The 12,678-nt window shown below is 60.1% G+C and overlaps 1 protein-coding gene across 1 annotated transcript in view; it reads left to right on the top strand.

Annotated features, from left to right (window-relative positions):
- The first annotated feature begins 519 nt into the window (after positions 1–519).
- The window catches only part of LOC116951022 (uncharacterized), an 18,962-nt gene continuing 6,803 nt past the window's right edge, over positions 520–12,678 (top strand). Inside the window, exons 1-9 of the mRNA XM_032969292.2 lie at positions 520–623; positions 2,958–3,023; positions 3,603–3,853; positions 4,169–4,400; positions 4,569–4,751; positions 5,441–5,519; positions 6,817–6,995; positions 8,037–8,207; positions 8,959–9,498. Of these exons, the coding sequence (XP_032825183.2) occupies positions 2,966–3,023; positions 3,603–3,853; positions 4,169–4,400; positions 4,569–4,751; positions 5,441–5,519; positions 6,817–6,995; positions 8,037–8,207; positions 8,959–9,498 (1,693 nt within the window). The 5' untranslated portion in view covers positions 520–623; positions 2,958–2,965. The remainder of the gene's footprint in view (positions 624–2,957; positions 3,024–3,602; positions 3,854–4,168; positions 4,401–4,568; positions 4,752–5,440; positions 5,520–6,816; positions 6,996–8,036; positions 8,208–8,958; positions 9,499–12,678) is intronic.

The raw sequence follows: 12,678 nt of genomic DNA on the forward strand, positions 1-12,678 counted from the left end.
GCTCTATGCTCCAACACCTCCCTCTTTAACCCGCGCTGACACGCATGGTGAAGTATGGTCAAACAACCCCCACAACTCGAAGGGGGCGAACCCCGATCCAGCCGGGTTGTCAAGTTGCGTCCTCTTGCCATCACGGACGTGGCTGCGACACCAGGCGCGGGGCCGGCGAGCCTCGGGGGGGGGGGTCCATTAAAACAACAACAACAAAACGATCCCCACGATGTGTGCAGTCAACAGAGCACGCGTCCAGTGCGGGAGACCCCCAACGCCGCCGCCGTCGCTGCGTTTCGCAAGAGCGTGGAGACGAAGTCGTTTCGCAACTGCACGAGACTCCCGCCACCACCACCGCCGCCGCCACCACCACCGCCACCGCCGCCACCACCACCGCCACCACCACCACCACCGCCACCACCACCGCCACCACCACCATCGCCACCACCGCCACCACCACCACCACCGCCGTCACCACCACCGCCACCACCGCCGTCAGCACCACCACCACCACAGCCACCACCGCCGTCACCACCACCGCCACCACCGCCGTCAGCACCACCACCACCACAGCCACCACCGCCGCCGCCACCACCGTGGAATCGCCAGAGAGGAGCAGCTTCGGGCGCTCCGTGAGTGGCGACGTCTGCGGCGCGCGCGCGTCACGTCCACCGTCTCGTCGTCTAAATCCCTGCGCCGAGGTCCTGAAGGTGAATCGTCGCCACCTCGGGCGATAGTTGGCAGCGCGAGACTCTTGGCTGCTTGCCAGCTTTGGTTGTGGCTTTCCTGCCCCCCCCCTCTCCCCACGATGAGTTCGATGCACGGGCATCATCCTCATCCTGCTCCTCCTCCTCCCGCTCGTCGCCTCTCCGACGTTCCGATGCGCTACGAACCCGGCGTCCCGAGTTCGATTTCCGCTCACGGCCAACACCCGGTGACGATTATCTGAACCGGTCCTGGGCCTCCGACCCTAGGTCGACTCAGCCTCAAATGAGTACCTGGTGCGGTGTGTAAACATCGTCACTGGGGAGACAAAGGCGGCCGGGCGTGGTGCTGGCCACCCACCCCCTCGTGTGCCGTGCCGGCCTTCATAGGCGCTCGCTAACAGCACTTGCCCCTACAGTCTGTTAAGGCTACACGGGGGATCTCTGTCTCTGTAGGTAGCTACTCGCTACTACTAACAGCACTTGCCCCGACAGTCTGTTAAGGCTACACGGGGGATCTCTGTCTCTGTAGGTAGCTACTCGCTACTACTACCAGTACTTGCCCCGACAGTCTGTTAAGGCTACACGGGGGATCTTTGTCTCTGTAGGTAGCTACTCGCTACTACTAACAGCACTTGCCCCTACAGTCTGTTAAGGCTACACGGGGGATCTCTGTCTCTGTAGGTAGCTACTCGCTACTACTAACAGCACTTGCCCCGACAGTCTGTTAAGGCTACACGGGGGATCTCTGTCTCTGTAGGTAGCTACTCGCTACTACTACCAGTACTTGCCCCGACAGTCTGTTAAGGCTACACGGGGGATCTTTGTCTCTGTAGGTAGCTACTCGCTACTACTAACAGCACTTGCCCCGACAGTCTGTTAAGGCTACACGGGGGATCTCTGTCTCTGTAGGTAGCTACTCGCTACTATTAACAGCACTTGCCCCGACAGTCTGTTAAGGCTACACGGGGGATCTTTGTCTCTGTAGGTAGCTACTCCCTACTACTAACAGCACTTGCCCCGACAGTCTGTTAAGGCTACACGGGGGATCTTTGTCTCTGTAGGTAGCTACTCGCTACTACTAACAGCACTTGCCCCGACAGTCTGTTAAGGCTACACGGGGGATCTCTGTCTCTGTAGGTAGCTACTCGCTACTACTAACAGCACTTGCCCCGACAGTCTGTTAAGGCTACACGGGGGATCTCTGTCTCTGTAGGTAGCTACTCGCTACTACTAACAGCACTTGCCCCGACAGTCTGTTAAGGCTACACGGGGGATCTTTGTCTCTGTAGGTAGCTACTCGCTACTACTAACAGCACTTGCCCCGACAGTCTGTTAAGGCTACACGGGGGATCTCTGTCTCTGTAGGTAGCTACTCGCTACTACTAACAGCACTTGCCCCGACAGTCTGTTAAGGCTACACGGGGGATCTCTGTCTCTGTAGGTAGCTACTCGCTACTACTAACAGCACTTGCCCCGACAGTCTGTTAAGGCTACACGGGGGATCTTTGTCTCTGTAGGTAGCTACTCGCTACTACTAACAGCACTTGCCCCGACAGTCTGTTAAGGCTACACGGGGGATCTCTGTCTCTGTAGGTAGCTACTCGCTACTACTAACAGCACTTGCCCCGACAGTCTGTTAAGGCTACACGGGGGGTCTCTGTCTCTGTAGGTAGCTACTCGCTACTACTAACAGCACTTGCCCCGACAGTCTGTTAAGGCTACACGGGGGATCTCTGTCTCTGTAGGTAGCTACTCGCTACTACTAACAGCACTTGCCCCGACAGTCTGTTCAGGCTACACGCGGTGGGGATCTTTGTCTCTGTAGGTAGCTACTCGCTACTACTAACAGCACTTGCCCCGACAGTCTGTTAAGGCTACACGGGGGATCTCTGTCTCTGTAGGTAGCTACTCGCTACTACTAACAGCACTTGCCCCAACAGTCTGTTAAGGCTACACGGGGGATCTCTGTCTCTGTAGGTAGCTACTCGCTACTACTAACAGCACTTGCCCCGACAGTCTGTTAAGGCTACACGGGGGATCTTTGTCTCTGTAGGTAGCTACTCGCTACTACTAACAGCACTTGCCCCGACAGTCTGTTAAGGCTACACGGGGGATCTCTGTCTCTGTAGGTAGCTACTCGCTACTACTAACAGCACTTGCCCCGACAGTCTGTTCAGGCTACACGCGGTGGGGATCTTTGTCTTGTGCATGGACCCGTGCGTGTCTCCGTGTCTCTCTCTCTCTCGCCCTCTCCCACAGAAGCCACCATGCAGGTCGCCGCCGCGCTGTGCGCCACGTTGCTGTGGGCATCGCGGATGGAGACGGGTGAGTGTCGTCTCTCCCCGGCTCGCCACGCAGACTCCGTCAACACTCTTGTCCATTGGGCACCGTCCCTTCTCGCGTGGTGGGCGTGAGCCCTGATGCACGCGACGATGACGATGATGATGACAGTGATATAATGAACATTCGATTATGATGGTTTCGATTATGATGTGAATGATGTTTTGGTATGAAAGTATTTCAACTGGAAAATCCCTTGAGAAAGAAGCATCTCGCTTTCGAAGGTACCAATTTATGATCATAACAATGATGACGATAATGTTGATGATCATAACGATGATGGTGAAGATGACGATGACAACGATGGCGATGATCACAACGATCGTGACGATGTTGGTGATCGTAACGATGACAACGATGGCGATGATCACAACGATCGTGACGATGTTGGTGATCGTAACGATGACAACGATGGCGATGATCACAACGATCGTGACGATGTCGGTGATCGTAACGATGACAACGATGGCGATGATCACAACGATCGTGACGATGTTGGTGATCGTAACGATGACAACGATGGCGATGTCCCCCCCCCCCCCCCCACGTGTCGCGCGCGCGCAGCGATCCACGCCGGGGTCCGCGTGCGCGTGCGGCCGGGCTGGGCGGTGCGCGCGCGCGTGGGGGACCGCCTGAGCCTGTGGTGCGAGGTGACCCTGCTCGCGGGGCTCCCCGGGGGGCCCCTCTCGCCCCTCGCACACGACCCCGACCTCCCGGCCGCCGTCACCGTGCGCTGGCTGCGTGTGCCGAGTTCCGAGGGAGGGGCTCGCGAGCCCGCGCCGCTCACGCTGGTGCTGGAGACGCGAGGGACTCAGGCGAGCGGCACATCGCGGCGGCGTTCCGCGTTCACGACATTCGCGGCGGGCAGAGGCGGCGTCATCCCCGCGGTGTAAAGCGCGCGCGCTCCGCTCCTATACGCCGCGGCGTCTCACTCGGTAGCGCTCACCGCACCTTAAATCTCATCAACACACTGGAATGGGCCCCACCCACCCAGAGGCAGTCCTTCCCTGGCTACCTTACCGCTCGTCTGTGATTTCCGGCGCCTCTGAATCATCATCATCATCAGCATCATCAGCATCATCATCTCTCTCGATCCGTGCGGCGCGTCGCTAAGTCGTTGGTGGTTGCAGGCGCCGCGTGCTGGGCCGGGCTACGGCGCCCGCGTGCGGAGCGGGGAGCTCTGCGTGGAGGCGATGTGTGGCCGCGGTCTGGGACAGAAGCTCACCCTGGGCCCACTCCGCGGCGGGGAGGACGCCGGCGGCTACGCGTGCGAGGCCGCCTGGGACCTCCCGCGCACGAGCTCGGGTCGGGGGCCGCGCGCTGTGGCGCGTGCCTACGCCTACGTCCACGTGGACGGCAGCGGTGAGCGCGGCGGGGTTCGTTCGGCACGCGGCGGGGAGGTCGAAAGCCCGCGTCGAACACCCCGGCATTTGGGACGGCTCGTCACGTGGCCCGAGGCGACAACCGGTGAGCGACCCCGCCGCCTCCTCCTCCTCCTCCTCCTCTCGGTGTCTCCGTGTCCGAGCGCAGGAGCCGCGGTCGCGTTCTCGGTCCGTGTGTGGCCACCCGAAGGTTCCTCCGTGGCGGAGGGGCACCGCGCGGAGCTGTGGTGTCTCGTGTCCGGCCTCCCTGCGTTCCGCTCGGTCCCGGGTCCCGGCGCCGACTCGGAGTCGAACTCGGCCGTGGCCGTCCGCTGGTTCCACGCCCCAGCGGGTGCGAACCGCCTCCCGGTGCACGTTTCGTCAAGTGGCGGTGCTTTGACGCTGGCTCAGAGGTCGGAGCGGGGGAGCACGCACGGCTGAGAGCCTGGGTTCCAATCCGGGATTCGGCCGCTGCCCGTGATGACACAGGCTCCGCGGTTTAGTGAGTTGACGGTCTCCATCACCAATGACTCGCGGGATGGAGAAGCGGCTCATCCGAAAACCCAGTGGCAGCGCAATGTGCCGCTTGTTTCTGCGATGTTTTTGTCGGCTCGCAATCTGGCAGCGCACCTTGGGTGCTGCTGCAGTGTATTCACCATAAAACACAGTGGGTGAAGAAGATCCCATGGTGATATTGGAGATAAGTAGGTCACGGTGTGCTGGCTTCATGGTCCGCATCTTAATGTTATCCACTAATTACTCAACTGGGATTAAACATTGTAACATCGTCCCCTGCCGTGATACTGCTGCCGACTCTGCCCGTGAAATATCGCGCCGTCACTCGCCATAGCCTCGCTCGACTGTGGCATGCGTACCACGTGGGCAAATGTATTATTATTATTATCAATGACACCACCAAAAGGATTTATACCACCACCAACATCATCATCGTCACCATCATCTTAGACCATGACCAGCACACCTCCTTAACCCATAACTACCCCCCCCCCCCCACACACTCCCTTTCCCACCCCCCCGCAGGAGTCCCGGCCACAGAGAAGGGCTCCGTGCTGCTGAGTCGCACAACGAGTGGCGACGTCTGGGCGCACGAGCGGCACAAGTGAGGCCCACGGCCCAGACACAACCACCGAGTTCACGGCCAACGCCCCGCGAGGCCAAACGCCGACATCCAACGCCAATACCCCGCCCGCTCGCCACTCAGCGACGGCGAAGTCACCACGACGCATGTGCCAGGCTAGGTGCACCACGGTGGAGCCGTGCGAGAGACCAGGGGCCAAACGCCGCACAGGAATCGACATCCAGGGCCCTCGCGCCACACGAGGTCGACCACTTCGAAAGGTCCCGCAATCGATATCGATCCTTCAAGCAATCGATATCGATCCTTCAAGCAATCGATATCGATCCTTCAAGCAATCGATATCGATCCGTCAACTGCACGCACCTCATCCGCACTGCCCGGGCACTGTGTTTTGTTTGTTTGACCAGGCAACACCGCGCTGATAGGTATATCTCCGTTTTAAACTTCATCACTCCCGGTCACACTCGTTTCGAATTTCAAGTCGCTCCAAAAGCAAACCGTAACCAGAAGGGTTCTAGTGCGATCAAAGGTTCAGTGTCGGCCACCGCCGGCTACACTGCCTCCCTGTGTACCGTCGTGGCCCCTTGACATTTCTCACCTTCCGTTTGTAAATCTCGCCACCTCATTGCTTCTCCTTACCGCCTCTTCTCTCGTCTCACGGCACGCTCCTGCCCCGCTCTCCGCGTTCTCAATCGTTGCGGTCTGCTTCTGTTCGTCCTCCTCCTTGCCCACAGTCCTCAGTATCGCTCGTTCTCACCCCTAGTCCCCTCTTCACTCCAATAAACTGTCCTTGTACGTCAATCACCCTCTCTCTTCTCCTAAACCCCACTCATCCTCTCTTGCGCCACCCTTCCTCCCCACTCGCACAAACGCCGCCTTCCTTCCCTGCCCACAACTCCCCAAAGGCACCCACCATCAATCCAACCCCGGCTCATTCCCAGCTTCGTTCATTCCACACATCGCCACCACCACCGCCGCCTCGTGTCACACACACACACATCCCATCCGCTCATCTCCTTTCCTCTCGCAAACCATCCCGTGCCACGGTTCACCGTGCAGCGCCTCGCTCAAGTCGCAGTCGAAAGCGCACGGCGCGAAGAACGCTCGGTGGGGGCGTTGGCTGTCGCGCCGGCCGCGTTAGCAGGGACGGCACCACCCCCACCCCCACCACCACCACCACCACCACCCCCACCACCACCACCACCACCACCACCCCCACCACCACCACCACCCCCACCACCACCACCACCACCCCCACCACCACCCCCACCACCACCCCACCGTGTCGAGCCCCGCGTCTGCGCGCCCCTCCGCCTAGGAGCCGCTTCACGAGCGGCGCCGTCTGCATGGAGGCCGCGTGCCTCGCCTCGGCGTTCCGTCTCGAGCTGAACGACTTCTCGGCGGGCGACGGCGGCCGCTACTCGTGCGAGGTCCTGGACAGGTCTGGCGACGAGACTGCCGTGGCGAGCGCAGAGACGCTGCTGGACCACGGACGCGGTCGGTTGCTCGCCGTCACCCGCTAGGAATGGAGTTTAAAATTTGACTTGAAACCTCCGTGACCGCGGGAATTCTTATTCTTTGGTTCTCTCGGTAAAGTCACCGCGTAGATAGAAGAATTAAAGTAAATAAAATAACAACTACGATGTTTCGATCACGACCGCAAGACGATCGCTTTTGTTGTGATCGAAAATCGTAGTTTTTATTTAATTTACTTTTATTTTTCTCTCTACGTGACTTTACCGAAATAACCACAGAATAAGAATGGAGTTTATTTTACGATGTAATTTGTATTGACAAATTCCCCACCCACCCCCCGCCACCCCCACATTCTGTCTTTCTGGATTGACATTTGATGCCGTTTCCAGCGACACGTCGAGTATCTCAAATCGCTACGTTTGGGGGCCGTGGGAATCGCTCGACTTGAAAGCACAATAATGATCGCTTGCACGTGCGACAATTTCATTTGTTGGGCTATGTCGGGTGGTGGAGGGTTTCACGACGTAAAATTCGGGCCAGATTGTTACGTGGCCGAACCACAAATTAACTAAGCATCGTACCATTGGCCGCGGAACACACGCGTAGAATTAATGTCACGACGCCAAGACGGCGTTCGGGGTGGAGAAGGACCCGCGGAGGTGGATGTCACAGAACGACCGCCGAGATCCCTTTAACCGGGCAACGCCTTCCCGTCCCAAAGAGCAGCCGCGCGAGCGGCGTCCCTCGAGGGAGCCGTGGCCGCATGCAGCCGATGGCGGTGAAGAGTCGTGAACGTCTCGTGGACGTCACGTGAACGTCAAGGGCCGCTCCCTCGCAGAGGCCGATTGAGAAACGCTCAGAGCCCTGGCATCGGCAACGAAAACAAATCCCACGCTCTGCTTCTGATGTTTATCGATCGCCTCGGATCCCCGCCACTGCCGAAACGTCGGCGGCGCCCCACCAGCCAAGCGCAAGGGCTACAGGATCCGGCAGGAGTCGGATGGCGACCTCGTAGAGGCGTCGTCTCGGAGCGCGGCCGCTGAGCTTGTGGTCACCGCGCAGGGGGAGCCGCCACGACGCCGACGCCGCCGCCGCTCGGGTGGCGTCACGAGGAGGAGTTCTCGGCGGACGGGGAGGAGGGCGGCGAGGGCGCAGAGATCCCCGCGGGCCTCCTCGTGACGACGACTCCGCCTGGCGCGCTCTTCCCCGCCGAGCACGCGTTCACGGAGGAAGGCGAGCACCCCCGACACGAGCGGCCCCGTGGCCGCGATAGTTGCGCGCGCGCCCCCCCCCCCCCCCCACCCACCTCCCCGGTCGTACTCGCAGAACGACCACCACGGACGTCGGCGCGACGTCGCGGATCGAGTTAAAATACCGACGCGGCACGGAACGCGGCACGGGCGGTGCCGCGGGCCCCGGCGCGTTCGTCGCTCGTCTCGAGGGGCTCGCGGTTCGAGTCTGGCAGGCCGCGTCCCTGCTCCTCGCCGCGGGTGCGAGACAAGTTCAGCGCGCGCGCAGAGTAGCACGCGCCGCTCGCTTCGAACGGGCGTCTCTCGAAAAGAGTCGCCGATGGCGTGGCCACGTCAGGGTTAAAATTTGCCACGTTGGTAAAATGACACCGCGAGTTACTCAACTGGGATCACTCGCAGCAACACTGCCCCCCCCACCCCCACCCCGCTGCGAGTCCACCGCAGACCGCGTGACAACGGCAGCGCGTTCCCTTGGTGGCGTCTCAGGTGCCGCGGCACGACTCCGCGAAATGCCGGCGGTGGTTAAAGCGCGCGCGCCCGCCCGCCCGCCCGTGCGGGCTGCCGTGGCTCGCCGCGTCTCGGCGCGTCCCAGATGTCGTGGCCGCAAGACGCAGAGGACGCCCCGAGTCGCAGAACGGGCCGAATTTTGAAATGAAGTTGAAATAAGAGCCACGGAGGCTGAAGGGCTCCGTCATCTCACTCGTCTCGCCTGCCCTCCCTCTCACCCCCCGCAGTCGACTTCGGGCCGCTGAGCGCGCGCGTGACCCCACGGCCCCTGGTCCAGGCGCGCCAGGGCTACCCCCTCTCCTTGGTGTGCGAGGCGGCGGGGAGCGCCGCCACCCCGGGCTCGCTGCCCCCCGAGCGCAGCAGCCAAATCTTCGCGCTGTGGACGCACGCGCCCCTGGGCCACGCGGGGCCTCCACGCGCGCTCCTCGCCGAGTGGCTGGGAGGAGGAGGAGGAGGCGGCGGCGGCGCACCGGCGCTGAGAAAGGTGCTGGCCGAGACGCTCTCCGCCAGGCTGTGCCCCGGGGCGCAGGACGACGAGGAGGAGGAGGAGGAGGAGGACGGGGGGCTGCCGACGCCGCGACGGCGGTGGGGGGCGTCGAGAGAAGGGGGGGGTTGCGCCTGGGGCGCGGGGCTTGCGAGCGTGCTGGCCCTGCGCAGCGCGACGCTGCAGGACGCCGGCTCGTTCGCCTGCGTGCTGCTGGCGCTGGCGCGGGGCCACCGCGTGGTGGCGCGCGCCGCCGACGTCGTCCGCGTGGAGGTCCGCGCCGGTAAACTACGCGGGATTGGGGGGCGGGGCTGTTGGGGGTTGGGGGGCTCCAGACACGCGCCAGAGTCACCACGCACAGTCCGACTCGCGGCCGTGATGATGATGATGATTGTTATTTTTAGACTTCGTGACTGCAGGGATTCATATTCTTGGTTCTTTCGGTAAAATCACGTAGATGGAAAACAAAAAAAGAAAAATAATAGGATAAAATAAATAAAAATTATTTGCTTTTATTTGAAATTTATTATTTTACTTTTATTTTTAGATTTTTTTTTATTTACGTGACTTTACCGAACGAACCAATAATATAATACTAATTATTGTGATGATGATTGTTACGTAGGGTCTGTGAGAAAATTCTTCAACTCGCTGGGCGCGGGCCGACGCAGCGAGTTGTTGACCGCTTGCACGCGCGGCGGATTCGTTTGTTTGGCCGTGTCGGGTGGTGGAGGGTCTCACGACAGGAATCCAGCCAGATCACTACGTGGCCTAACCGATGATGAAGTATGAATTGCAATAGTGGCTGTGAAAACCTACACGGTTAATGACTAACGTCTCACCATACCTCACCACCCAGTCAGTAGGTGTCAGGACTGACACCTCTCGCGTCTCCACGGTGACCAAGGGGAAGACGACTCGAGAGAGAGCGAAGTGGTGGAGGTGGTGGTGGAGGTGGTGGAGGTGGTGGTGGTGGAAGTGGTGGTGGTGGAGGTGGTGGTGGTAGTGGTGGAGGTGGTGGTGGTGGTGGTGGAGGTGGTGGTGGTGGAGGTGGTGGTGGAGGTGGTGGTGGAGGTGGTGGAGGTGGTGGTGGAGGTGGTGGTGGTGGTGGAGGTGGAGGTGGTGGTGGTGGTGGTGTAGGTGGTGGTGGTGGTGGAGGTGGTGGTGGTGGTGGTGGTGGAGGTGGTGGTGGAGGTGGTGGTGGTGGAGGTGGTGGTGGAGGTGGTGGAGGTGGTGGTGGAGGTGGTGGTGGTGGAGGTGGAGGTGGTGGTGGTGGTGGTGGTGGTGTAGGTGGTGGTGGTGGTGGAGGTGGTGGTGGTGGTGGTGGAGGTGGTGGTGGAGGTGGTGGAGGTGGTGGAGGTGGTGGTGGTGGTGGTGGAGGTGGTGGTGGAGGTGTTGGAGGTGGTGGTGGAGGTGGTGGTGGTGGTGGTGGAGGAGGTGTTGGAGGTGGTGGAGGTGGTGGTGAAGGTGTTGGAGGTGGTGGTGGTGGTGGTGGTGGTGGAGGAGGTGTTGGAGGTGGTGGAGGTGGTGGAGGTGGTGTTGGAGGTGGTGGTGGTGGAGGTGGTGGTGGAGGTGTTGGAGGTGGTGGTGGTGGTGGTGGTGGAGGTGGTGGAGGTGTTGGTGGTGGAGGTGGTGGTGGTGGTGGTGGAGGTGTTGAAGGTGGTGGTGGAGGTGGTGGTGGTGTTGGAGGTGGTGGTGGTGGAGGTGGTGGAGGTGTTGGTGGTGGAGGTGGTGGTGGAGGTGTTAGAGGTGGTGGTGGTGGAGGTGTTGGTGGTGGTGGAGGGTGGGTGGTGGTGGAGGTGTTAGAAGTGGTGGAGGTTTTGGTGGTGGAGGTGGTGGTGGTGGAGGTGGTGGAGGTGTTGGTGGTGGAGGTGGTGGAGGTGGTGGTGGTGGAGGTGGTGGAGGTGTTGGTGGTGGAGGTGGTGGTGGTGGAGGTGGTGGTGGTGGAGGTGGTGGTGATGAGGTGGTGGTGGTGGTGGAGGTGGTGAAGGTGGTGGTGGAGGTGGTGGTGGTGTTGGAGGTGGTAGTGGTGGAGGTGTGGTGGTGGTGGAGGTGGTGGAGGTGGTGGTGGTGGAGGTGGTGGTGGTGGAGGTGGTGGTGGTGGTGGTGGAGGTGGTGGTGTTGGAGGTGGTGGAGGTGGTGGTGGAGGTGGTGGTGGAGGTGGTGGTGAGGGAGGTGGTGGAGGTGGTGGAGGTGGTGGAGGTGGTGGTGGAGGTGGTGGTGGAGGTGGGTGGTGGTGGTGGTGGTGGAGGTGGTGGTGGTGGAGGTGGTGGTGGGGAGGTGGTGGAGGAGGTGGTGGTGGGTGGGAGGTGGGGTGGGTGGTGGAGGTGGTGGAGGTGGTGGTGGTGGTGGTGGAGGTGGTGGAGGTGGTGGTGGTGGTGGGGTGGTGGTGGTGGGAGGCCGCCAGCGCACGGCCCGAACCTCGCATGTCCCACGTGCGCGCCCGAGGGACTACACACACACACCTACACACACATCTACCTACACACACATCTACCTACACCCACACACCTACACACACACCTACACACACACCTACACACACACCTACACACACACCTACACACACACCTACACACACACCTACACACACACCTACACACACACACTACACACACACCTACACACACACCTACACACACACCTACACACACACCTACACACACACCTACACACACACCTACACACACACCTACACACACACCTACACACACACCTACACACACACCTACACACACACCTACACACACACCTACACACACACCTACACACACACCTACACACACACCTACACACACACCTACACACACACCTACACACACACCTACACACACACCTACACACACACCTACACACACACCTACACACACACCTACACACACACCTACACACACACCTACACACACACCTACACACACACCTACACACACACCTACACACACACCTACACACACACCTACACACACACCTACACACACACCTACACACACACCTACACACACACCTACACACACACCTACACACACACCTACACACACACCTACACACACACCTACACACACACCTACACACACACCTACACACACACCTACACACACACCTACACACACACCTACACACACACCTACACACACACCTACACACACACCTACACACACACCTACACACACACCTACACACACACCTACACACACACCTACACACACACCTACACACACACCTACACACACACCTACACACACACCTACACACACACCTACACACACACCTACACACACACCTACACACACACCTACACACACACCTACACACACACCTACACACACACCTACACACACACCTACACACACACCTACACACACACCTACACAAACACCTACACAAACATCTACCTACACACACATCTACCTACCCACCCACACACCTACACACACATCTACCTACCCACCCACACACCTACACA

Source organism: Petromyzon marinus, chromosome 41 (genome assembly GCF_048934315.1).
Source record: "Petromyzon marinus isolate PM22_M1 ecotype Great Lakes invasive population chromosome 41, UKy_Petmar_22M1.pri1.0, whole genome shotgun sequence".
NCBI classification, from domain to species: domain Eukaryota; kingdom Metazoa; phylum Chordata; class Hyperoartia; order Petromyzontiformes; family Petromyzontidae; genus Petromyzon; species Petromyzon marinus.